Here is a 26,098-nt window from a genome sequence, read left to right as displayed (position 1 = left end):
TTATTCAAGCTGACCAGTCCCCTGAGACACCAGGAGTCTCCCCCCCAAAAAACTACAGGATTTAATCTTCGATGTTTTACAAGAGCACAAAGACAACATAAAACACATTCAAGAAACACTGTGGGAAACGTGCCAGCGTTTTAAGGAACGTTCCCTTTGGACATGAAGCCTTTTTTAGCCAGACCGCTATGATTTTGTTGTAGTGAGTCATACGAATGGATTCTGGATTAAGGTTTAAAAATGGGATATTTTCTCTCCTGCTCCTAGGTTCACCTCAAGACATGTGAATGAAAAAAATAGCAGTAAGAATATTAGGCTGGACTTACATTCACCAACAGACACTAAATAGGGATCTACTAAATTTGTCAAGCTTAGCTGAAGTTTCAAATGTAAAACTCTGAAGACGCAGCTCCTTCTAAAGTGGGGCTGGGCAAGAATCATAAAACTATAAAAAGATACTTTGTCCCTAAAGACTGCAAGAAGCTAATCATTAGCCACCCCTTTATAGTGCTTACCTTTTTATTACATTATTCTGATTTTTTTCCTTCGCAGGGACCTATTCCTTATTTTTACCATATGGGTAACAAAAAAAGATCCACTGCCTCTAGGCAAAGTGTTTTTAAAGACAAAGACATTTGCTGGATTCAAAAGAAACATACAAAGTGTACATAAATTTGTGTTTGACTACTGTTGGGCATCTGGAATGGCACACATTTTCCTTGGAAAATTTTCCTTCCAGTTTTTCATATAAATGCCAGTAAAATATGTACCCAGCAGCAAACTGAGAGAACTAAATTTAAAACGCACTTTCAGACCACTCTTTCATTTTATTCTTTTTAACTTTTCTTTTCCAAGGCAAGAGGGAAGGAGGGAGCTTGTACCGATGTTTTCAAGTACTGTTAAGTTCTTTTGCCTTTTAACAGAAATATGTAAACAAGGTGTATGACCGTAGGGTAATGTTCTAGTCACAAAGCATTCAAGAGCCAGAGTGAAGCTATTTAAAGAATGGAGTATTCAATTCCTGAGGCCAGATGCTAGTATAAATATGAAACTATGTTCACACTGCAGATTAAATTATTTTTAGTTTCTGCATTTGAACTGCCAAAATTATTTGGGTTATTGGTTTTGTTTTTTGTTTTTTTTTTTTTTGCTGTACCACAGAACTTACAGGGCCACATTTTTGGGTATCTGAACAGAGGACTAGAAAACACAAGCATAAAAGGATTTTTTCAGCTATTTTCTCTGCGCAAAAAAACCAGAAGTGTATCGTGACATACACTGTCACAAGTAAGGGTCATTCAGGGAATAAGAAAACTAAAAATAAAGATGGAGCTGAAACTTTTGAGATTCTTGTAATAGATATTTATAGTACCTTATCATTTAATTCTCATCCCACAAATCTTTTAATCTGGAAATATTTAACATGAAGGAAAAGTGGAGACTGTGGTTTTAAAACAATTAAAGAGAAAAAACATGCATTAAGACTGCATTACACGCTGTCTGCTGTGTTTGCCACAAGAGCACACACAGATACTGCTACAAACACCAAGTTAAAGTCACCAGTAATTAACTAAAGACAAATAATCAGTAAGCCTGTGACCTTGCCATAGCAAAACCATGCATGAATCCAAGACAGAAAGACAATGAAATAAATGGAAAGTGATGGAAGCAAATCTAGGCTCAGTGACTAGCTGGGTGAGGACCTATCACTGACACACATTACAGACTAAAGTCACCTACAACGCCAACAAGGATGACCATTTCACTGTTATTTTTTCGGTGCTGTAATTATCTTCCCTTTGCTTCATCAGTTGGAGGGTTCATGATGTATCTCAAGGACGCGATTCATCTGCTGATGGTAGAGGGTTAGCCTCCCCAAACACAAGAAGCAAAACAGAAACCTCACGGAGGGGTATCAGCCAAGCCATAGACCCTTCCCTCTGTAAATACCACAAATGCCCTGGAAGGGCTCGATGTACAGCCAGGAGCATAAATCTGCAAGAAGGATGAGCAGAAAAGACTGCAGCTTGATCAATGGAGAGACCTCCTGCAGCACTAAGGAATGTGGAATCACTGGGCAGACTTGCTCTGCCCTGAGCTGAACATGCATATTTTGCCGATGACTTAGAAGAAGGATGAGGCCAGTAACACCAGACAGCTGGGGGAAGACGCTCGGAGGGGAAGGGGTCCCACAGCACCGGGGTTGTAACCCATCTAATATTGAGATGTGCGAACCGACACAAAGTACCTGTGGAGACTCTGCCATGGCCCCAGTTCAGGAAGACACGGAACACCAGGCTTAATTACAACCAGGCGATGTGGGACATGCCGAAAGCTGAAAATGCTCTTGAATATCACGTCAGGTTCGATCCCAATTCCTAATTGACTGTTCTTATCAGGCACGGATCTGGTATCGCAACAGCAAAGCCTCCTTCCAGTGGACAGGCTGAGACCCCAGCCTACCCAGGGTATTTACAACACACTTCTAAAATGCACTACACTTCACTTTAAAGAAACCCAGGATCAGAACATCTGGGCTTTTGTCATCTAGTTTCTTGGTAATAAGAAAGTGGAAAAAAAAAAAAGATGCAGCTGTGGATAAAATGTTCAAGAACACAGTAGCTACCTTGCCATCCTTTACCTATTTTCCATTCACAGGAGCAGAACAGGATATGAGGGATCTTGGAAGAGGACAATAGGGAACGTTTCCCACTTTTTTCTTAAATTAGATTTTCCGTTTGTCATAGAATCCTTGAATTGTACAACACGTGGGGATCTATTCCACTCATGACACACGTGCGTAACTCCTCTTGGTACTAATGGGAATGACAAACATGTTGTGAGAGGAGAATTGCCCCCTAAAACTGCAGGAGTGTGAAGAAGGTTGTAAATACATCTCAAGGTTCTGGTAATACTAGAAAGCAGCCTAGAGTTTCTCTCATGGTTTATATCGATATCACCAAATCCCCTCTATGTATTCATAGCCTTGTAATTCACAATTATTCTGGGTCCATAAATGGTTTTGGCATCTGAATGTAGAACTGATACTATTATTTCACATATTATGGTACTGTCCGTGAATGCTAAATTTATTCCAGCAGAGACTCCTGGAGTTCATTCATCAGATATTTTATGCTACTGTTCTTTTAATGATTCATTTATCCTTAGTAATATTTGTATTCTGAAGTGTGGCGTCTCCAGCTGACAGTACAATGCTCCGCTGAATTATCTTTTTCTTTTACAGCATAACAAAGTAGAGCACAGTCAAATTGAAGATGGCCTTTAGTACACTGTCAGAACAATACTGCTTACCAAGCATATCCAGACACATTTCTCAAACCACATGTAATTCTCTGGCTGCCAACATGCTCATAAAGTCATTAACTGGCATCTTAAAACAAGGGTGTGATACATATATTTAAATGTTTAGGAAAATCAAATGTGTGCTCTTCTAGAACCTCATTTTGAATTTCAGCTTCTACATGTATCAATTATGCAGGAGTGCGCAGATGTAAAAATTCACCTTGATTTTTCACAAGCTGCTAAAATATACTCCTGCTAAAATAACACACACTATCTATCACTAACAAAAGCTTCTTTATTGCGTTAACTGTTCGTCCTTCACAATGTAACAGAGTAAGAGAGCCCCAAGCTGAAGGCTTACAGTGCTGGGGATTCATTTTTACAAGCAAATTATTATTAGCAGTAAAATTAAGGAGGAACTTATTTAACATGGTACAGATTTTACTAGAAGTAAATAAAGATTATGCCACAATGCCTTCCAATACAAAGCCTACCCAGTAAGTGAAAATTCATGCTGTTGTATTTTTTAAGTACATGCTTTCTACATCACCCACTCCCACAAACTGCACTCCAATTTATACATGTACTAGGTTTAACCCTTCCCTTCCCAAACACCCTCATCTATTAATAGTGTCATCATGCAAGGATCATCATGCATGAACCCCATTAACCAAAAGAGATTAAGCAGTCACAATACTGATATTGAGAGTCCTAAAACAGTTTAACACGGGCAAGTATGCTAGAATAACAGTCTTCTCCCACGTACCCATACAGCTCCTACTGGTACTCACAAAGGTGACATACAACACTAGAGGAGATCCCTGGGCTACCCGTATTGGAAAGGCAGATTTGCTGCTGCTCATTCAGCCACCAGAGCCAAGTGATTTTGTGAAAAGAGGAAAAGGGGAAGAAAAAGCAAAACTTCTCCTTCAATTTCAGATGCACAAAGGATGCTTCCTCTGACAAACTCCCATGGCGCGAGGCAGGTCATCTGTAAGAAGATGAATACTACATCTCAGAGAACAAGCACCAGCCTTTCTGCAACACAACAGTCAGAACCAGACTAACATATTTAGGAAGACAGATGGTGACAGACCAGGCACCTCACGGTGTGCCTGTAAACAAAAGGCATGTCGTCTTTCTAGGCACAGGAGTAACAAAGAGCAACTCAGAAGAGCAACTTGGAAGGGAGATGGTAAGTAAGTTGGGTCTGGCTTTCCTCCTCCCACCCAGAAGAGAACTGACACCCCAAACTGGCCATGATGTCAAAAGGAACCACGGAAGAGCCTAAGCATCTCAGCACAGTGAATGATTCACGAGCTGGGATGAAAACATCTCCAACTTGATTCACGGAACGCTCAAACTCAAAGATAACTGCAGGACTCTAACTCCTGGGCTCCAGCAGCACAGAATTACAGTTCAGGAAAGAAGCCAGCCAGGAAGAAGAGGACGTACCCAGGGCCCACCCAACTATGCCACAACATTATAAAGGTGCTTGGTTTACAGATCTCTGTACTGAGCCCATTTTTGTCTGGCTGCGTGGAAAGGATAAAATGCAGGAAAAAGACACTAATGATCTATGAGGGATCAACAGCTCTAACCAGCAACCATGGCACAGAGAAGACGGCTGATCACCTCCCTCTGTGGCGCTGGGCACGCGAAGTGCAGGGACACAAAACAATAGATGTTCCAAACCGGGTCCCCCTGGGACCCTGGAACAATACAGGCAGGGACGGAAACTAGAGGGAAGGCTGGGGAGGAAAACAGCACCCTCTAAACCCAAAAGTTAAAAAAGGAAAAGAAAAGGAAAAAAAAGAAAAATTTGAGATAAAGTCAGATTCAGAGCACAGCAGCACTGCACCAGGAGGCACACATTTCCAGTTACTGGAACAAAAACTCATGGTCAGTAAGAATTAAATGCAAGATCCAACAGTGACTAGAAGGGAAAAAATCCTGGAGAGCAGACACATGTGGGTTATTACACAGCCTGGCAAGGTCAATCTCGGTGCTAAAAACAGACAAAAATAAAAAAAGCTGTCAAACATTTTTAAAGGGACACTGTCCCACACTGGCTGCTTTGACACTGCCTGTGAATGGTCCTTATTTTTTATCTACTTATTTTGTAATTATGTAGGCTACTCCTGTTCCAACCAGAGGCTGCAACAAAACTCTTATTGATGGTGCAAACTGCTGCAACTTTGGCGTTAGGAGAATGTGAGGCAGTTCCTTCTAGCTTCCCAAGGCGATAAAATTTAACTCTTCCTCCTCTCCTGTTCTGCAGCAGTGATTTCTGATGCTTCCGAACAGACCAGAACTGCAATTGCAAATGGCTGTGCTCTACACCAACGACAAAGTGCCCTGTCATACCAATACATAATTGAAAACGCTGACACAGTGACAACTGCTATCAGCACAATTCTGATAATCATGTTAGCTCTTGCTGCAGGAGCTGGTGGGGGTGGGGAACGGGCACTGTGATTTAGGGGCTACCTAGAGAGAAGTTACATAGGACTTTGTTTACATTTCTTGGCAGACCTTCCACATTTCAAAGAACGAAACACCCACCTTCAGTTCCAAGGAGCAAAGCCACCCCTCCCCCTTTTAGAAGAGCTCAAGGGTGGGTCAAAGTTTGAGAGCAAATCCAAATTTTATCTCTTTGATAAGGCACGCTTGAAGTTTGAGACGTGTGGTGTTAAAACTCCTTTCATGAGCCATTCCAATGGTGAATGAAAGGCTTCCATAGCCAGTGCTACATATTAAAATGTTTTTGTCACCGCCACACATTTCCTCTTTAATGAAGTAGGCTGTTCCCAGAGAAAGGAAGAAATGAACAGCACTTAAATCATCTCAGCATTGCTTAGGCAAGGACCAGGTGGCTAAAGACAACCTCTCGACCCCACCAACACCCTCCCTGGAAGGCTAGTGAAGGTGTAGAGGAGAGTGGCAGTGGCTCAAGAGAGACAGCCAAGTGAATCATAGAATCATAAAATAACCAGGTTGGAAGAGACCCACCGGATCATCGAGTCCAACCATTCCTATCAAACACTAAACCATGCCCCTTAGCACCTCGTCCACCCGTGCCTTAAACACCTCCAGGGAAGGTGACTCAACCCCCTCCCTGGGCAGCCTCTGCCAGTGCCCAATGACCCTTTCTGTGAAGAATTTTTTCCTAATGTCCAGCCTAAATCTCCCCTGGCGGAGCTTGAGGCCATTTCCTCTTGTCCTGTCCCCTGTCACTTGGGAGAAGAGGCCAGCACCCTCCTCTCTACAACCACCTTTCAAGTGAGGAGGGGGAGCCCAAAATGTTGCTGGAGATAGGGTCACCTCCAGGAGAAAAGATGGCATTATCACAGGCTTATTGGGCTTACACAATGCTGAACAACAGCATCACCTTTCAGCATTGAATAGGCAGCCAGGAACTAAAGGCAAGCCAAGTATTAGTTATCTTAAACCAACTAGTTGACAAATAATAGAAATAAACCTTTATCTTGTTCTCTTCATGCAAGGCCAGACAAAATTGTCTGCTTAGCACCTCAGGTTATCTCCAATCACAAACATGTTAAAACTCCAGGTAAGTGGTAGTTAAACCAAAAGAAGATGCATAACCAAAGGGAGTCATAGAATCACAGAGTCACCAGGTTGGAAGAGACCTACCGGATCATCGAGTCTTCCTGCTCCATGGCCTCTTTGAACAGCAATCCCAACAGGTTGCTTCGCGGCCTGCCAGTGCTCTTGTTCTGCTGCAGCAGTGCTGGCATGTGCCAGGAGCTGCACAACCACAGAAAAAAACACCAAGCCACAGTCCTTTTTCCCCCCAAGGAAGTTGTCCTCCTCCTCAATTCAGGCTCCATGGGGCACAACACACAAGTCATGTAACAGCTTCATCTACGCCAAAACAGCTGCATCAATAGGGCTGATTAAAACGAGTTAGAGAGGTCACTCTGACCCATGAGACAGAACACAACATACGGTGCACAAGGGTAGAAAGGGGGAGATGGGATAACGGGACACTTACAGGAGCTTTATCAAGATCAAAATGGCATTCAGCTAGGGCCATGGGGCCAGGAAGGCTCAAGGAAGAGGTGAAGAGTGCAGACACACAGAGAAGTAAGCGGAGGGGAAGAGTTAGAGGCATGACTGAGGCAGAAAGTATCCAAAGTAGCTGTGCTCTGAATAGCTAACAATTAGTTGGTCAGAAAATTATTGCATCAAGTTAAGCCAGGCGAGCCTGAACTCAGCAGCATGCAATAAACAATGAAAACAGAGAGTCGGCATCAGCTCAGAAGTCACCGCAAGTGTCTAAACACACTACAGATGCAGATTATCAGTTTTGATAATATTATAGTTTGACTACATTATGACTTGGTAATCTTCATGTGGAGAAGCCATGCCTGCTGCAAGTAAGTGAAATCAGAAGGGGCCAGGCACCATGCCTGCCTGGGCACTGAGGGGTTGGCATCTTCCTGCAAGAGAGTTCATCCCAGCTCTGCTTTTCCTTCCAACCTCACTGCTATTTGCCACGGATCAGCCAGCTTCTACAGGAAAGCAAGACACAAAGAGGAGCTGGGTGAAGCTACGCAAATTATGAGATCGGTAAAGAAAAGAAGGAAAACATAAGGTGAGCTAGAATCATAGAATAACCAGGTTGGAAGAGACCCACCGGATCATCGAGTCCAACCATTCCTATCAAACACTAAACCATGCCCCTTAGCACCTCGTCCACCCGTGTCTTAAACACCTCCAGGGAAGGTGCTGCGGCATCCAGCCCCTGCCCGGCAAGCTCTGCTGGAGGGCTCAGAAGAGCAGACTAGGGAACGACTGCTGGAAAAACACTGATAGACTAGACAAGGGTGGCTGTTAAAATATAAACCTCAACTAGAAGTAGTACTTGGCTTTCCTGGATTTCACAGAGAACAAAGACCCAAGTTCTACACCCTCAAATGCATGACTGGGGAACGGAAGACAGGACTGATCACTAAATTTTCTTTGGGTTCTCCATCACTGGGCCCAAACAAATAAGCATTAGTTGCACCAAATCCCTCTTCTGTAAGCACCAGAACCTGCTCATTCCCATTGCTAACAGTGCCAATGCAGGCACAAGAGGTGCTCACCACGCGGCAACCTCAACCAGTCATTTTGGCATGATAAAGACTCATAAAAGACAGATAAAAAGAGTAACAATGACAGTCTGGGGACCAAACCTAGACCTCTATCATGACAGACTCATGTGCAAAAGGATGCAGATTCCCCAGCTGGGGCAGCAGCAGCTCCCACCTCTACAGGGGCTATTTGTTCCTCAGCTAAACGCAGGCAGTGCCGCAGCCCTGCCTAACCCAAACCAACAAAGCCAGCAAGCACTAAATTCAGTCATTTTCCCCTCAGTCTCTTCTCTCAATTTCAGCTCTGACTCCTCTATCTTTTATTTCTTTTTCTAAAGACACATTTAGAGATGAAACCATTCATAACTGCCTATCCACAGACAGTTTGTGGCAGCATAATTGACAATGAGTCTGCTGCAAAAATGAAAATGCTGTTTTAATAACCTTGGCCTAAAATACATTCTGTTGTATGCCTCAAAGGGTTTCAATAAAAAGTCAACCTGTAGAGACATATTTTCTTGGCTTAAACAACAATCCAAAGCATATAAATGTAGTCCAACTATAATGACATATTTATAGGCCAATAAAGCTTACACTGCAGCTTTCATACTTCACTTAAAGGAAGTCTGTAAGAAGCAGTGTTATATAAAATAATTTGAATTTTTTTCAAACTATAGCCCAAGGAATACAAATATGCAACTTCGCCATATTTAACCGATCGTGTTTACATTGCTTAGTTGCTAAAAATTCCGTAAAATGAAATAATTCCTCATTTGGTGACTTCCCACTGGTTTACCAAATATGGGTATACAAGTCCATTTATTACAAAGAAAAATCCCCTAAATAATTCTAAAGACAAATATAAATAACTAGCGGCCTCAGTAGTGAATGATTTAATCAGACCAATTCTTCTAGAAAAACAGGTTCTCATGTTCATTATGAATAATACATTCCTGAGCAATTCTATTTTTATATGCTGCATTGTTGTTATTCTTTATTTTTCTCAACATTTGAAAAAAATATTCAGAAAGCTATAAATAGTCTTCAGACATAAACTGCTAGCATTCAATATTGACATATTTGTAGAAAGGGAGAGAACGTATAACATAAATACCTCAACTGGCAGAAAAAAATAATTCTTAAAAATAATTCTTCAGCTTGGAATTTTGAAGCTCACACACAAAAAAACCGCCAGTGCTAGATCTTTTATTTAATACAGTCCCAAGGAAAAGTTCTGCATAATTCACTAGTGATAAAAACAATGGCATTTTACAGAGAAAAAACAGTTTCTGCAGAAAAGAAAGGCAAAGAGAAAAGAGAAAAGAAGAAAAAGAGACAAGGGAGGAGAGGGGGAAAGAGACGAAAAGAGGAAAAAAAAAAGATAAAAATGAGAGAACAAAAAAGTAGACAGAACTACTGAATTTGAATTAGGGTTAACTTTTAATTGTAGGTGTATGGTTTCTCCAGGTTGTGGATTAACCAGGCGTCACCTTAGCTTTGGCTAAGCCAGTGCCACAGAGTACAGGGTACGCTGCTCACACGAGGCCTCGCTCTGCTCAGTTATTGTTCTGAGCTGCCCTTCTCCCAGCATTAATGTATTTAATTGTGTTTGCACAGTGCAACTTCTATGCTTCTGTACCAGCCACGTTTTCATTTCATCTGGGTTATTTGACCCTTCATCATTCCTGGATAGTGTGTGAAACTTGATTTCGTTTCTTCTGTGAAGTTCTTTTGAGCTTTTTGGTAGGGATACAATTTCCTACTACCATCTACAGCTCAGTTCAAAAACATCGAGTTGGAAAAATTTTCACAATATATTCACTTCTATGGGAATTTTCCTATGAAATGACATGTTTCCATTACAGAAAAAAGGGGTCCAGGAGATCACCTTGATTATCTATGCCTTTTCAACACCTGGCTCAGCCACTTTCTCATCTACAGCCAGGGTTAAACACGGGTGTCACTAGCAGACTCATGCCCACCAGACTAGCATAAGAAGAGATTTGTTCCCCTCAGATCCTTCTGCACAAAGCAGTCCCCACTGTGCCCCATGAGGAAGCCCTTCAGGAAACAAGCCACGGGTGCAGCACTGACTATCTGATTAGAAGGGGAACCATGCAGCAGTGGTGGGAAGTAGCACATGTTCTGGAGATCGCCTCTCCGTTTGGGCTGATTAACCTTGTTAATAGAGCTGTGCTGATGCTCTCACCTGAGGGACGTTTGCGTGACAGTGCACTGTGCTGCCTCACAGTTTACAATCCTATTTTAAGAGAAAAACTACCTCACCCCATTGTGCTGGAGACCTACTGCAGAAGTTATTGCTAGTAAATCTTTGATCACTGCGGATGAGCATTGCTCCGTCGGCAAGATGCTGAGTATTGGAAAAAGTCTGTGGGCACACGTTTTAACAGGCACTAAACCTGCCATCTTGACAGCAGAGAAGATACAACGCCAGCAGCTCAAATTTCTACGCCTTGGATACTGCACATTATGGTAGTGCCTTTCCCCACAGCTAGGGAGATGGGGCATTCCCAGAGCTTAATGTCAAGCTTGACCAACCACTCAAAATGAGTGAAGTAAATCTTCTTCACCAGATGGGCGTTAAACCACCATCCCATAGTTAAGCCAGACACCAGAGCTCATGGGTTGCCTACAGGAGGCAATCAAACAGAGCTGTTTCACAAGCAGCGACGATCACTGTTCTTCTCTCAGATCTGGAAAGCAAAATACGCTTAAATTCTTAAGCAAACGGTACAAATATCATCTTAGTACTAGATTTAAGAAGTGCCTTTGACTGCCTCTCATAGAGAAGATCAGCTGTCTGTATCAACACACCTAATTAGCTATGGGTCTTCTTGAACCTTTGGTTGGTTTCACTCCAGCCAACCAGACATGATGAAGAAAAACACAATCATAATCAAACATTAGTCAAAATATCCTCCTCTTCTGAAAAATACAGACCCAACAATAAAGCCAGAGCCACCAACCAAAAATGAGCAACAACAGAATGTGGGTTATCAAAATTATACCATATAGTTTGCATTCCATAAGCGTTTTCAGTATAACCTCTACTTTCAAAGGCTTAACATGCAACTATAGGCTTTAGGCTTAAAGATAATTTTCTTTGGCTCCTAGGGTAGATAATAGCAATTTCATAACTTACCACAAGGTTTTTTGTATGTTAAAAACAAAAGCAAGAAAACATTAACACACAAAAGTTCTGTCTTAAAAATATTAAGATTTTTTTTTTTGACACAACAAACAAATGCAAATAAATGCAGTGAGTAAAGAAGATGCCAGGGCAATAGCAGACAAAATTACTGTATGTAATTATGAATCAGAAGAAACCACACAGAAAAGCAAAGGAGAAAGAATTGCACGGGTTATTTTTATTCTGAAGATGTAATGAAAACCAAGATCAACTACCAACTTTACATTAATCTTACAACGTACATATCTAATGGTGAAATGCGAGATTGACAAAATCACTTCATCATCTGATAAGATTAGAAAAACAAGATGCAGAAGATAAATCCTCCAAGATGTATCTGCAGTTTGGTGTAACTCGGCTTCTGTGCCAACACAGTTGAGCCGTTATAAAGCTGAACTTGGCCCTACATCTCCTGTTCAGGTATGCAAAAGCATCTCCATTTATTCATCAGCCTTAGCTTTTAATTTCTTACCTTTCCACCTACTGTGACCTAAATTTGATGCTCTTCGAACTCAGAACACTTCTTAAAAGCTTCGTACAACAGAGAAACGACCCTTGGTACAAGACAAATATCCCCTGGTACAACAGAGAAACATCCCTGGGATGCAGTTCAAAGCACTGTCTCTGACGGCTATTACACATCCAAGGTCCTAACGGTAAAAACAGGCACATTTACCAACAGAAGAGCCATCTCCCTCAGACCCTGGGCCCCCATCACTGATTTTAGAGGTGTGAGTGTATGCACACCAAAGCAGCCTCAGAGCTGCATGTCTGTCTGTAACCATCCAAAGTAGCAGAGCTACCACTGAAATGCTTAGAAGGGGCTATGGAAGGGACATCTCCCTACCAAACAAGAGACAAAACTGACCATACAGATACATGACATGAACCAGAAGCAGTTGACAATGACACCTCCAGAAGACGGGACATGAGAATTGAAAGGGCTTCGGTCTCCCCTGCCTGTTGAAAAATCCTTGGGAATACGTGTCAGGCTCCTCTGCCAGCAACGCACATCTCTGACCTGATCCCCAGGCCTGCAGAGCCCCAGGGAGAGCCCTTGCCAATTATTTGTGTGTGCATCTTCAGGGTTTCAGCCTAGCGCTCAGGGATGCGTCTACGGAGCAGACAGGAAACACAGAGTCACTCCAGTATAATCTCGAAGGATCCTGCGATGAGCTTACCACCACCACCACCCATCCCGCTCAGGTATCTCATCACCACACCTCTGCCCGAAGCACAGACATACCTTGAGAATCGGCAACGGCTTGGCAGGATCAATCTCTTCTGCCTTCGAAAGACACTCAACCCACGGGTCTCTCCCCACAGAAGAAAGTAAGGGATACTCACCAAGGTCAGCCTTTTCCTTCAGGATGTCTTTGAAGTTTAAGCCGCTGTTGAGCGTGGATTGTCTGTATCTCATCAAAGCCTCCTTCTGTCCATTCTTGCCCACATCCATCGGCTGGACTGGCTCAGCCCGGAAACCACACTTCCACTTGGAGAAATCGGACTGCGCCCATTTTGCCAAGTCCTCAAGCTTCACAGTAACTTTCTCTGAAACAGCAATAACTTCATCCTGCAGGAAGCAGACGAGAATACAATACATCACATGGGGCTCCATGATGACTGATAAACTCATAATGCCATCCCCCATGGGTTACTGGAAGAGTCTGTCTCGCTGTTGGCAGATTAGTTTTTCTGTAATACGGGAAAGCTACTACTACATTTACTCCTCCTACCACCTAAGCGGAAATTTTAGTTGTTTACCCGAAACAAAAACATATGATATAAACACAATTTCTAGGACCAGGGCAACGATCCTAAAAGGCATTTGAAATGCAGGTTGCCAAATCACATTCTGTATAACCCAAAACCTTGAGGGGAAGTTTGTTTTTTAGGTGCAATTAGCTGCAAATGTAAAAATTCATGGCGGGATGACTAATGGTTATAGCCAGCCCTGAAATAAATGGACTAAGTAAATCTCAGATTCTTGGAACTCTGACTCACCAGAAAATTCCTGTATTTATGATACATTTTCCCTTGGCTTATACACAAATATTGAATTTAACTTTTGTCCTAAAAATTAAATAAAACTGTGATGTAATCCCAAAAGAAATACTACATAAATGTTATGTGTTTCCCACCAAAAGAAACTTGCACATTCTCATGTTTCTCAAAATCTTTTTCAAGATCAGAACTGTATTTTTTTCCCCTTCTTAAACATACATTCTAAGAAAAGCACTTAAACTTAGTTTATCCTCCAGAACATATACTCAAATTAAACAGCTCTAATTGCTGAATTTTATCCTTCCAGGAAACAATCAAGCCCTCTCAGTCATGATGAATAAGCAGAATCTTTTATAGCTGACTCCAGTGAGCAAGGGCTCAAGAAAGCCTCAAAAAATAAACAAACACACATACATCCAGCAAGATACACTACAGATTTTTTAGTTAAAACAGCAGAAATAATTTATGTTGTCATGAGAGCTGGCTGCACACCACACCTTGCACACTGCACATTTCTAGTGCTAAATAAGGTTACAGGCTCTCGAAATAAATAAACCAGCATCCAATTTTTCTCTCAAATAAACACAAGTATTTGTGAAGGGGAGAGAAATTCTTTGAGTTATTAAACAAAGAGAAAAGCACGATTGATTCTCTCTGTGGTTTGTTTTGTTTTTTTTTTTTCCACTGAACACATTCCTCAGGAAATAAAATACTGCTCAATAGAGGGGAAAAAAAAAGAAAAAGCTTTATTGTGATAAGTTACATAGAATACAAAGCCTGAAGTACCTCTGGTAAAAAAGCAGATCTGATACTCCGCTCTCCCTTATATAATACAAAATCGTTTTATAAGCAGGCACCTTCATTACATTTAGTGCAATAACAAATATTTGGTCAGAAACGAGTAGCAGGCTTATATGCTAGGCAAGCTTGTAATAAAATCTTTTCCTTTATCACAGCATAAGTGCTTCTACCAAACAACAAACAATAACAGTGATGTTTTAAATCTCTGTTTATGACAAATGTCAATACTTTGTAAACAAGCATTGGGTACTACAAAGTACAATTTCAATGGATGGTTTCACCCAATTTCATTACACCATCCACTCAAAATAAAAAAAGCTGTAGCTGCTATGCATTTTATAGCTATCACATGGTCATTATTAAATGTCGGGACGGAAAAAATATAAAATAGATTTATAAATATCAGCCTGCTTGCAGACAGTCTCAACAGTTTCTGGGTGCAGTCCCCCTTCAGGATGCTGAATACCATCACCAGCTACCACACAATTTCTAATATTCAACACCAGAGGAATCTATTTAGCAGCAGTTTTAATAGAAACCTGACTTGGAGATCAGACGTGTTTTCAGTTAAAATATTATTTTCCAAATAGCTCTCATGATCAAATGATTATGATTTCAATTACTAGTTTCTTCATATCCTTTCCAAGAACTGGTATGACTAATTTTGGCTGGCGTACAAAGTAAGCTGAGCAGACAATTTATTAACCAAAAGAAAAGTACAATCACTATTACATCATCAATGAATAAACTTGTTTTCGAGAATACAACCTTCGCACACACGCACATGATGTGTACACAGGAAAAAAAAAAAAATAAATAAAGGGAAGGAAAATAACCCAGAGAAACCCTACTGTAACAAGGGTGAAGTGATGCCAGGATGCTTGCTGGCTCTGCTCAGGCTGCCAGGGAGGGGGAACCAGAGAAGCAGAGGGAGAGGTGGCTTTTGAGGGGCAGGGGAGAGTGCTTGGCCATAGCCATGAAAACTTTAGGGTTTAGCACCCCCTAACCATGTGCGGGGCCAGAAAAAAGGGCCCTGAGAAAAGGCTACTGTGCGCTCAGCTCAGCCCTTCTCAGAATGGTACCATCGTTGTGGTGCAAAGAGGTGCCCTGAACAGCATCACAGAGCATCTCAGCACATAAGCAGAGCGCAAGAATACGAAATATAAAAGAAATTCAGGCTGTCACTGCCCCAGGACAGAAGTTGTGGGCCAAAATCTCCCCATACTCCTCGTCAGGGCCAACCCATTGCGTCTGCAGCAGCTGTCCCCAAGGGCAGCCTGTCCCCATCACCGCTGCAGCAGCCACATCTCTAAGGGCCGGCCACCAAATCAACTGGGATCGCCCGAAGAGGGTAGCTGCTAGGCTGGGGTGTTGTGCCACCGCCGAGCAACGGCAGCTCCCAAATCATGGCTGTTGGGCCAAAACAGCCCAATTGACCCCTGCTCTAACTGCAGCTCAACCCACGCATAAGCCAGAGCTGCTCCTGACACTAAAGACACCGCTGTGGGGTTTTCAGGTTGCCCTGAAGGAGGTGGAGCTGAGGGCACCAGCCTCATGTCCTCCCTTTGTACCGCTAGCCATCACCACAGAAACATAACAGAGTTTGGTTTTACCTTAAAAATAGAAAAACCACTCTACGTATTCCAGGGCTTGCCTTGGGCCACCCTGCCCCACAAGCAGCAAAGCGGGACTGGGTGGACCTGCTCTCTCCCGACACCTGATTTCTGCACCCTTGCTCCTGTCTGGCCCAATTCACAGACCATTGGCCACATCCTCCCCGTCCCCTCGCCGATTCCCCACATCCCACAGCAGCGGCAGGTGGGACTGCGGTTCTGAACCAAGCACCACCACCAATGCCGATCTCGACAGCGACGGATCACGTCTCCAGAGATGTTTCCACCACAGTATCTCATCAGACAAACGCTGTCAGACAGGAAAAGATGGCAAGTAGCTTGAACCCTTCTTTCCGAGAAGCCCAAGCCACCAGCAGCTTCCAGAGAGACTGTCCTCTCCATCTTGCCCATTGCTAACACGAGAGGTCACCTGTCCAAACGGAGGTCAACCAACTATTTCAGCACCTCTGGGATTTCAATGTGCCTCGCCAAGCTTTCACACATCTTTAAGCAACCTTTCCAAGTGCTAAGACCCAAACCATGAGTCATGGAGCAGTTTTATTTATTTATTTTTGTTTGAGCAAGTAACAAAAGGGTCTCTTTCTTTTTTTTTGTTAAGCAAAAACGTCTCATAGCTCTGTGTCACAACAAATGCTGCTTTGGGACCTACGGGCTCTGCCAGCTAAAAGAGCCCCTGTAGCCATTCAGTATCAACTGCCGTACGCCTACTGCCACAGCCCTTCTAGAGAAACCCTTTCAATGAGATGACAAAGGAATACAGAGGTTGAATAAATAAAAAACAGGTACATAGTGACACATGACTAACAAACCTTTAGAAGATTAAAGAAATCTGCTATGTAACCTTCATGTCATTCATAATTATATCTGTGTAAACATGAAAAGCCACCCACGTCACATTATAGTGCACATACACATCTATACAAGAATCAATGCATTGCGTCTTAGTTATGCTGTGAAGTGATATGTTCAGGTCTCCCTCACGTGCTTAAGTCTTTTTTGCTACAGAAAGACGAGGAGCTTTGCAGGACGAAACAGCCAGTGCCAATTTCATCTCAGATGTGCCTTTTCGGTTGCTGACTGACCAATACCAATGCTTTTCCCAGCCACAAAGTTGTCTGAATCTTGACATAAGTACTGCCTATAAAGAGAGGCACTTTTCCTTCTATTTCTATAAAAGCAGGTATCTAGCCAGTCTGTAATTTTAGCACATCTTACAAGACTCCTGAGCAAAATATGATACTTTCACCTATCAAGTGGGAAATGGGGAGACTGCTAAGATAGATGGTGATACAAACCCTTCTCATCCCTCTCTTGTTTTTTGAGAGTATATTGGATTTGCACGTTCAGAGAAATCGTCCAGGGAGAAGGGGACACTTATCTTCTTGAGAGCCGTTGTGCTTAAATATTATGTCACTGTTGTCTAAGCAACCATCACAGCCTCCCGAAAGCACAGTATGCTATATTGCCTGACTCAGCAGATGGTTGAAATACTTACATTCAGGGAAAGAGGTCAGGTAGTTAGAATAGTTTAAAGCAGATAATTATTTTTTAGAAGAAATATTAACTCTTACAAGGCAGGGAGTCACAGGGTACCACAGGGAGGTCGTTTATCTTGATTCCACGCCCGCATACAGTGCGTCACAACTCCTCACTCATTGCCAATAACTAGGAAAGATTTATATTTTAGAGACGCCAAGGCAGCCTCAAAAGAATTACGGTGACTGAGATATCTCAAAATTTTGACGTGCGGAGACTGTTTTCACTCCAACTCTTCCAGAGGTTATTTAAGGAATTCTGGAGGGCACAAGCAAGTCAAACACCTGCTTGGCTGTCTCCTAACATCAAATACGTGGTCTAGAGAGAAACAGGAGATGTACTGTAAAAACTCTTGCTGATAATTACAGAAGACATTTATCTGATCAGTACAATTTGCATTACAAAACATCTTCAAGCCTTTTTACTGAAAACTAGCATGGTAGCTAGCTGGGCATGCATATTTTACAATCCAATACATCGCTGATGAAAACACATTCATCCACAGGAGCAAAAAAATACAGTGTGACTTTTATGGACTGCATTCACCGAGGATAATAAAACTGCATATTTCATTTGGGGATAAACACCTCTATTATTCTGGGCTTTTTCTACATCCCATGTATTTTTTAGGTTTTTCTGCAACTTAGGTTAAAAGGACCTTCCCATAGCTTGCACAACAATGCTGTTCTTGCTCCTGGAATCCAGTTCCCTGCTCTAGATCCCTTTGAGGAGAAGAACGTCGTGTTGCAAAGGTGGAGAAGGGAATGGGGAAGCTTATTTTCAAGCCCCCCTTCCTTTCCAATGAGCCTCTCTCTCACAACAATGCATTTACCTGGGTGTTTGAGGAAAGTTCCATCACCCTTACTTGACAGCACAGTCAAACCAAAAGGCCCTGTTAGCTGAGAGTCTACAGTCCAGAGCTCTTCTCTGCCCTACAGATACTATCAGAGCACTAGGACAGTGATGGAAACCACTCAGTCCTAATCCACTTGTCAAAAGCCACTCAGGAACCTGAATCCAGGTCTCCAGAGTCATCTTCTACAAGCAGCATTTCATCCAAGCTTTCCCCCAGGGACCATATTCAACCCTAAAGAGGCAAAGAACGTTTGTACAGGACTGTTTTGTTCTCAGAGACTTTCTGTAGCGCAAGAAGGTCTCATCATCCTGCTGTGGACTAGAGGTATATATGGGGGCCAGGCGTGGGGTGGAGATGGAGGACACAGAGGGTCAGCTGTGACCAGGTAGACTCGACATTTCTACTGCAAGCCTCCTCCTTCATTTCTGGGGTGTTTTTTTCTTCCTCCTCCCGCTCCAGAGCAGAGGTTCAAATTGAATTTATATCTGTCATTCCAGATAGAAGTTCTGACCAAAGAGAAAATAGGCTTCAGTCAAAATGTTTTCCCATCAGATAGCTCACAGATCTCGAAGAGTTGTTTTAGTTTAGGCAAGTTGACAAGCAATTCATTCCTAATTTTGCCTACTACAGTTACAGTACGAAAAGCTTTCCTCACAGATTACATAATTATATTTTTCTTAACAGGGAGTACATCGCATTAGCAGGTTTAAATTATGCAAGCTTATTCTTTTGTCTTTTGTTATATTGTATTCTATTGTGCTGGTAAAACAATATGTGCTTTAATTAGCAAATATCTGTAAATAATTTACTTGCTTTTCATACAGCAGAACAATGGAGCCAATTTTCACATACATCCACTGAGCATGTCTAGGGGGTTTCTTGCCAGAACCTTCCATTGTTCAGTATCTGTATCAATCTGCCCATCATTAGCAGCAAACATTCAACAACCCAGGAAGAAATTAGTTTTGGCCCCCAGGAGCAGCCCCAAGCCCCCCAAACCCGAGGCTACGCTTTGCAAAGAAAGATTAAAATATCCTGAAAATGAAAACAAACTCTTTTATTATCTATAACCCGGGCACCTTCGCACAGAAACATGGACGCCTGCCAAGCATTAAGGTCATTGGATTAATGCCATAAAATGCCGATGTTCATCTGACCCTCTGACTGCATTTTAGCTACAAAATGAAAAGCTCAACTTGATACGACACCATGAATCACACGAGCACCTAGTCCCTGCAGGGTTAACGCTGGGTGTGAACCCACACTGCACACGCACAAACACACGCAGACACGGACAAAGAAAAAAAGCTCTTAAATCAGGAGTGGATGACTGTTCGGAGACTTCAGGCATTGTTATTTTGAATGTGAATGAAAGGGCCAGAACAAGCATTGCAAGAATATTTCAATTATGTATTTCCCAGAACTACATCTCTGAGCAACTAATGCAAATATTGCTCCCATAGCAGTAGAACTTCTTCAAGAATAAAAGCATATAAGAGCCTGAATCAGAACACACTTTCTGTATCATTCGCATATTGTTTGAATATTATTAAAAATGCAAAATCTATGTATGCGTTACTCTCCTGAGCAATACAGTAATTATGATTAAGGGACAAGCAGCACAAAAAGAGCCAATTTATCTTACTTGTGCTTAGGAATACTATTGTGTAACTAAGCAACTAAAGACAAAATATAGTCTAATTAATTCACTCCTATGCTTATTTAAAAGACACAATTAGAACATTTTTATTTTCCAGCCTGCACAGTATCTCAACACGCTTGAGGGTGTACCATGTGAGGCCTATTATTCTCCAAAGACAAGAGTTTAATGTTTAGTGCCACTGATCAGACTGGGAACAGCAACTCTAGAGAAGCAGTGGGTGTATTTTCCAGTCTGAATTCACTGAGCAGCAGAGGGAAAACGGAAAGGGAAAAATAAAATAAAAAATAATGAAAAGAAGGGAATCTGCCTTAAGTGACCAGATACACCAGATTGCTGGCTAACGGCTAGCAACATGTGGCTTCTCTGAGTAATATCATTGCCCTCTCCTTCCTTTGCCAGCACACGCTACTGGTGGCGAGAGAGATAAAAATACACAGAGTGGATATGCAGTCACCAAACCCATGATATTTTATGACAAATGCCTTTTCTCCAACACTGCTATTACAGTGCGCCTGATTTCAAAAGATGAATTAATTTGAGCAAGTGTACATTGGAGATTGATGCTATTAGCATGATTTTTAAAGCACCCTTTAATAATCACAATCTGCATGTTTGAAACGTGTTGTCATTGCCAGTGTTGACAGATACGAGTGTGAGGAACACACCGTGGAGACTAAAATGGGGCCGTTCTCATTTCAAATAAGAGCATACAGATTCCTGTATCTCTCTAAAAGATCTACTCCTGTGCAAAGGGAGTAACACATTTTTCTAGGGGGCACGTGGCAATAAACCACCAGCAATGTAAGAACTGATGCTCAGGCCAGTCTGTGCTACCTTTACACACTGGTGTAGGACCTCTGCCCACCGAGAGCCCCTCGGAAACATATCAGGCTTTTGAGGGATGCTGTGAGCATGAAATGAAGAGAGAACAAACCCACTGCCTCCCTTTACTTTCCGGAAGAATCTCTTCTGCAATTATAAATGACATATATTTATGGAGCGACTTTTTTTTTTTTTTTCTTTCCCCAATTAGTATGAAAATGCAAAATACTGCTAGGGAAATAATTACAGGAAACTAGCTCTCTCTTCTCCTCTGTATGAGCAACGCTTACTCATGTAAATTACTTGCATGAGTAAGGATTATTTGCAAGGCGAAAAGCATTGCATCAGATCCAGTTTGGGAGAAAGGGATGAAATCAACATGAGTTCGTAGTAAACTTAACTGCAACTGAATGAACCAAAGGCAGATCCCCACTGACAGTCCAGCCTCAGCACAAGATGCATTCACGACAAGGCAGGGCAAGTCGTATCAGGCAAAATAGACTAGTTGCTCGTTTGGGGGTTTTCAGGAATTGTGCACATCACATCCAATAGTATCCCTGGGTTTAACAAGCACCAGCTTTGATATATATTTTTAAGCCCAGTCTAATTAATGCCTACACCTTTAAAAACATGAAAATACTAGGCACTAACAAGCATTTAGCTCTAGAACTGCTTCTGCAAAGGTCAGTCGTTCCGCAGCCCCACTCCACCCCTCACAGCAGAGAGAAGTAAATAAGCCAAAGGAAGACTCAGACAGGACCCCGTGGACTGCAAGGTTCAGACGCTGAGCCCACCTCACACCCCCTGAGCGCCACCGGAAAGTTTAGGGGGCTGCTTTCCACACACCCACTGTGAGACTGCTGCAAGTACAACCGTGTGCTCTTACAGCCTCTCCCTCCAGACCTTTGCAGCCCCCCCCAAGCATCTCCCTCCAAGCCCTGTTGCAAGGTGCCTACCAGCACGGTCTTCCCGTCCCACGCAGGAGGTGACACGGAGGACCACGCTGGCCAAGGAGAGGCCAAGAAAGCAGGGGAAGGTGGTCACTTCCTCTGACAAATCTCCATTTGGGTGGCAACCCTCCCAGGAACCCAGAACAGCCACTTTTTCCCCGTGGAGGGAAAGTGAAGAAGGCTGCTCCCACCCTACGACCAGCGCTGCACCTGCTGCATATTTGGGCTTGATGACAAGGTCAGGGGCAGCACACCTGGGCGCCTGTGTTTTAAAAGCAGCAGCAAAGTTTTCAGTGAAGCAGAACAAAACTCTTCTAGCTCACCTAACAGCGTCCCCAAAGGCACCACCGCGCTCACAAAAAATGTTTCTGCTGCTCCTGTGCAGCAAGACCCCTGGTCCAAACTTGATGCTGGAGCTAGTCCTGCCTTCTCCACACATGTTGCTCAGGAGTGCTCGTACCTGCAGCGCACGACTGGCCCCATCCCACACTTGCCATCCAGTGAGACTCCCTGGGAAGCAACGTCTGGCTGACTTCTGTGACCGAAGGATAGTTTCTCCGCTGTGCTTACAGGGATGCTCAGCCTTAGGTGGAGGGAGGCACACCTGGACTCAAACTCTTTGCTGGGTCTGTACCCCAGCGTATGGAAATATCCAGTTTTAGCAGCAGTCAGGGTTCTATTTAAGTCTGGATGATGAATTGAGCCAGCTATAAAAAGGCTTATATTTACACTTATCGCTGATTAGCTCAAACATTTGGCAATCAGATAAAATACGCTGTCAGAAATTTCTGAGCAACAGAAGCATTACATGTCTCCTCGCTTCTCCTCCCTCCTTGCAGCCACTAGCTGAATATTGTCATAGTGTCAATGCTGCTATTACAGCAAACAGGCAGTGAGCTGCTTCTATTAATCACGCCGCCAGCGCAGGTAGCCGCTAGCAACTATGCCTAATCTTTGGCAGGCTCGATCGCAAGCCTGCGATTCCACCACTCGCTCCCCTCGCCAATAATTTTATTGTCAGTCAGTGCCCCTGTCACCCTTCGCCTTGGACACCACAGTTTTGCAACGCAGATGTTGATTATATAAATAACACCGGTTATTTCATCCCTGAAGGCAAGACAAGGGGTTTTACCCCCTCAGCAGTCCCACACCACAAAGAAAGTCCACGAGCTGCCTCTGACTCCACAACTGCACCTCCTCCTGCAGGAGCCCAGCCCAGAGTGAGGAAGCCTTGCGACCCCAGAGGTGGCCCTGCTGCTGTTTTGGGGACAGATGTGGCTGTCATTTACATAAGGAAAGAGACTGTGGGGTAGAAGCAGCCGCCCTGCACGCCGATGAAGCCGGTTACCCCCAGCCAGCACCCAGCCTTTTGTCTCTCGGCTGCCTGCGCGTCCCTGAGCTGAATCTGGATCGTTCCAAACTATTAAAAATCGATAATAAAAAAAATCATTCTGCTGTCTATAAACAAGTTAATGGAGTAAGTGAAAACAAAGTACATTTCTTAATGGGAGTGTTATGTTGCCCTCTCTAGGCCCTGGCTCTCAGTGCTGGTTTCTGTAGGCTCCCTGCCAGAGAAGTATCACTCAGAGCTGTTGCTGTTGCTGCTGCTGCTGCTGCTACTCTGCTAATGAATGACTAACTTAGGCCAGAGGGGAAATGACATCACCGGGGTGTAAAACACAACTGCATTAGGAAAACTTTTTACCTGCTTTGCATTTGTCATAATTATTCCACACAATACGAGCGGCATTTGCATAATTTCAAGGCGTGCCATTATCTTAATTGAAAATTGTTTTCATATGGTTGAATAATGCAGAATGACATCAGTTAAAGCCCCAATGAAATGCACAAGTATAATCACACGGCTAATTACTAGCGGTGTTTGCACGTAAAAATAAATAAAATCGTGCATATTATTAGGAAGGTACATGCAGCTGAGAACTCTCGTACCGGAGCAGCGTTTTACTAGTAATGCTAGGATTAATTTTCTCTGATGTTCCTACCCACAGTAACATGAGCTGATCATTAAGGCGTATTAAAATGATTTGTGTCCCTCTCCCCGCCCCCCCCCCTCCCCTCCCTTCCAAATATCTTTCATTTTACACACGCACACAAGACACACACACAGAGGCACAGTTTTAAATAGTCACCACGGGCAATTTCAGAGCATCCATTGCTCACTGTCATCTCCCCCGATTCTTAGGAAAAGGCTCCCTTATCTCAGCGGCACGCACGGAAAATTAAAGGGAAGAGGTGGCAGCGAGCGAACGTGGCTCTGAAAGGGGTTTGGGGCACACGGGCAGCACCCCTCACTCTACCTGCGCCCCCCCCCCCACCTGTGCCCCTCACTCTACCTGTGCCCCCTGCTCTACCTGCATCCCCCCCTCTACCTGTGCCCCTCGCTCTATCTGTGCCCCCTGCTCTACCTGCATCCCCCCCTCTACCTGTGCCCCTCGCTCTACCTGCGCCCCCTGCTCTACTTGTGTCCCCCCACCTGTGCCCCTCACTCTACCTGCACCCCCTGCTCTACCTGCACCCCCCCCACCCGTGCCCCTCCTCTACCTGCACCCCACCCTCTACCTGTGCCCCCCGCTTCTCCAACACAAGTTCCCCCCCAGCCCCCCTCGGGGACCCTCCCCGGCCCCGGGGGTCTCATCCTTCCCCCGATCACGGACCGAGAAGCGAATAACGGGAGGGCGCGGAGGGGGGCGCGCAACCTGCGCGGGGGCTCCAAAACACCGCCCCGGCGCGGCCGCGACTTATTGGAAACGTCTTATTCCCGTACCTGTCATTTATCACTTTATTCAACACGTCCCTGCCAGCTCAATCGCTTTTGATCTCCCTCAGCCTCCGTTTCGTAATTTCCGCCGTCTTAAACATATCGAATACTTAACAAAATAGCCCCGAACCATATCGAAATCACACACCCCCCCCCTTCTCCCCGCAAGGTTTCGTCTCCCTCTTTTCAGTGCGTTTCGGGCTTTCTGCTCGGTTAACGAAGCCGGAGAAAGGCAGGATGAGCCCCCCCACCCCCCTCCAACCCCACAACCCGCACAAGTTCCCGGGTAGCGCGCACCGGAGCGCCCCGACGGCGCGTTCCCTCCGCGGTCAGCGGGGACCGGGAGGAGGAGGAGGAGGAGGAGGAGGGCGGCGGGGGGGGGGGGGGGGGTGTCCCGGGGACGCTAAGCGGGGTTACGCGGGGCATGCGGGTCGGGGGACGGTCGCGGGGGGTGCCGGCGCTGCGTTTACCACCTCGCCATGGTCACTGGTCCTGCCCTGGGGGGTGTCCTCGGGGAGAAAATAAAGTTTGGCGCTGGAGAGAAGTTGCCGGCTGGTGCGCTCCTCCCAGAGCAGCTGCAGCTCCGCGATGCAGGGGGGCTCCTCCGCGCGGCACCGCACGAAGAAGAAGTCTCCGAGGGAGAGGACCCGCGCCCGGCCGCCGCCGCCGCGGCGCTGGAAGCGGAACGCCCTGTAGAACACGTAGGGGCCGTGCGAGCCGCACGGGGCGCCGACCCACTGCGGGGAACAACAACACGGCGGCGGCATCAGCGCCGGCTCCGCGCCGCGCAGCGCCGCGCAGGAGGAGGGCGGGGGGGGGGGGGGGGAGAGGGAGGGAGGAGGAGAGGAGAGGAGGAGGAGGAGGAGGAGGAGGAGGAGGAGGAGAGGAGGAGGAGGAGGAGGGAGGGGAGGGTGCGCGCAGCGGCGCGGAGGCTCCGCGGCGGCGGGGCGGGGCGGTACCTGCAGTGCGCTGCGCTCCATCGCGGCTCCGGCGCGATTGAACTCAACATTCTCCCAAACTTGTTGGCGTGAATGGAACCCGGCAGGTCCTGGCAGGGCGAAGCCGGACCCGCCGCCCCCCCCCCACCGACGCCGACGCCCCCCCCGGCCGCCGCTCCGCCGCCGCCGCTCCCCCCGGCCCCGCCGCGCGCGGCGACGCCCCCCGCCGCCCCTCCGCCCGCCTTCCCGGCCCCGCCGCCCGCCGCCGCCCCGCCGCGCCCCACCGCCCGCCGCCCGCGGGCCCCGCGCCGCCTTCCGCGGGGGCGCAAAAATCGCGGGGGTGTCCCGCGGGGCGCGGAGGAGGGTGGCGAGGCCGGCGGGGCCGCGGCGGGGCGTCCCGGGCCGCCGGGTGATTTTTAGGAGGCCGAAAGGAGCGGCGGGCGCGCTGCGGATCTGACAGGACCTGCCCGTATATGTCTAATATAAAGCCCATTTCCTGCGG

The 26,098-nt window shown here is 45.1% G+C and overlaps 1 protein-coding gene across 4 annotated transcripts in view; it reads right to left on the bottom strand.

Annotated features, from left to right (window-relative positions):
- ARID5B (AT-rich interaction domain 5B) overlaps positions 1 to 25,772 on the bottom strand; it is a 117,660-nt gene extending 91,888 nt beyond the window's left edge. For 2 of the 4 annotated variants that reach the window (XM_069864357.1, XM_069864359.1), the window contains exons 1-2: positions 25,132 to 25,463; positions 12,961 to 13,186 (exon numbers count right to left, since the gene is read on the bottom strand). In XM_069864357.1, the coding sequence (XP_069720458.1) occupies positions 12,961 to 13,186; positions 25,132 to 25,425 (520 nt within the window). In that variant the 5' untranslated portion in view covers positions 25,426 to 25,463. Of the gene's footprint in view, positions 1 to 12,960; positions 13,187 to 25,131; positions 25,464 to 25,617 lie in introns of those variants that run through there. The other 2 variants (XM_069864358.1, XM_069864360.1) reach the window with 2 other exon arrangements.
- Positions 25,773 to 26,098: the final 326 nt, after the last annotated feature.

The sequence above is a fragment of the Phaenicophaeus curvirostris genome, chromosome 9, assembly GCF_032191515.1.
Source record: "Phaenicophaeus curvirostris isolate KB17595 chromosome 9, BPBGC_Pcur_1.0, whole genome shotgun sequence".
Taxonomy (NCBI): domain Eukaryota; kingdom Metazoa; phylum Chordata; class Aves; order Cuculiformes; family Cuculidae; genus Phaenicophaeus; species Phaenicophaeus curvirostris.
Note: the sequence above shows the minus strand (reverse complement) of the source record. Positions and strands in the feature narration are given on the sequence as shown.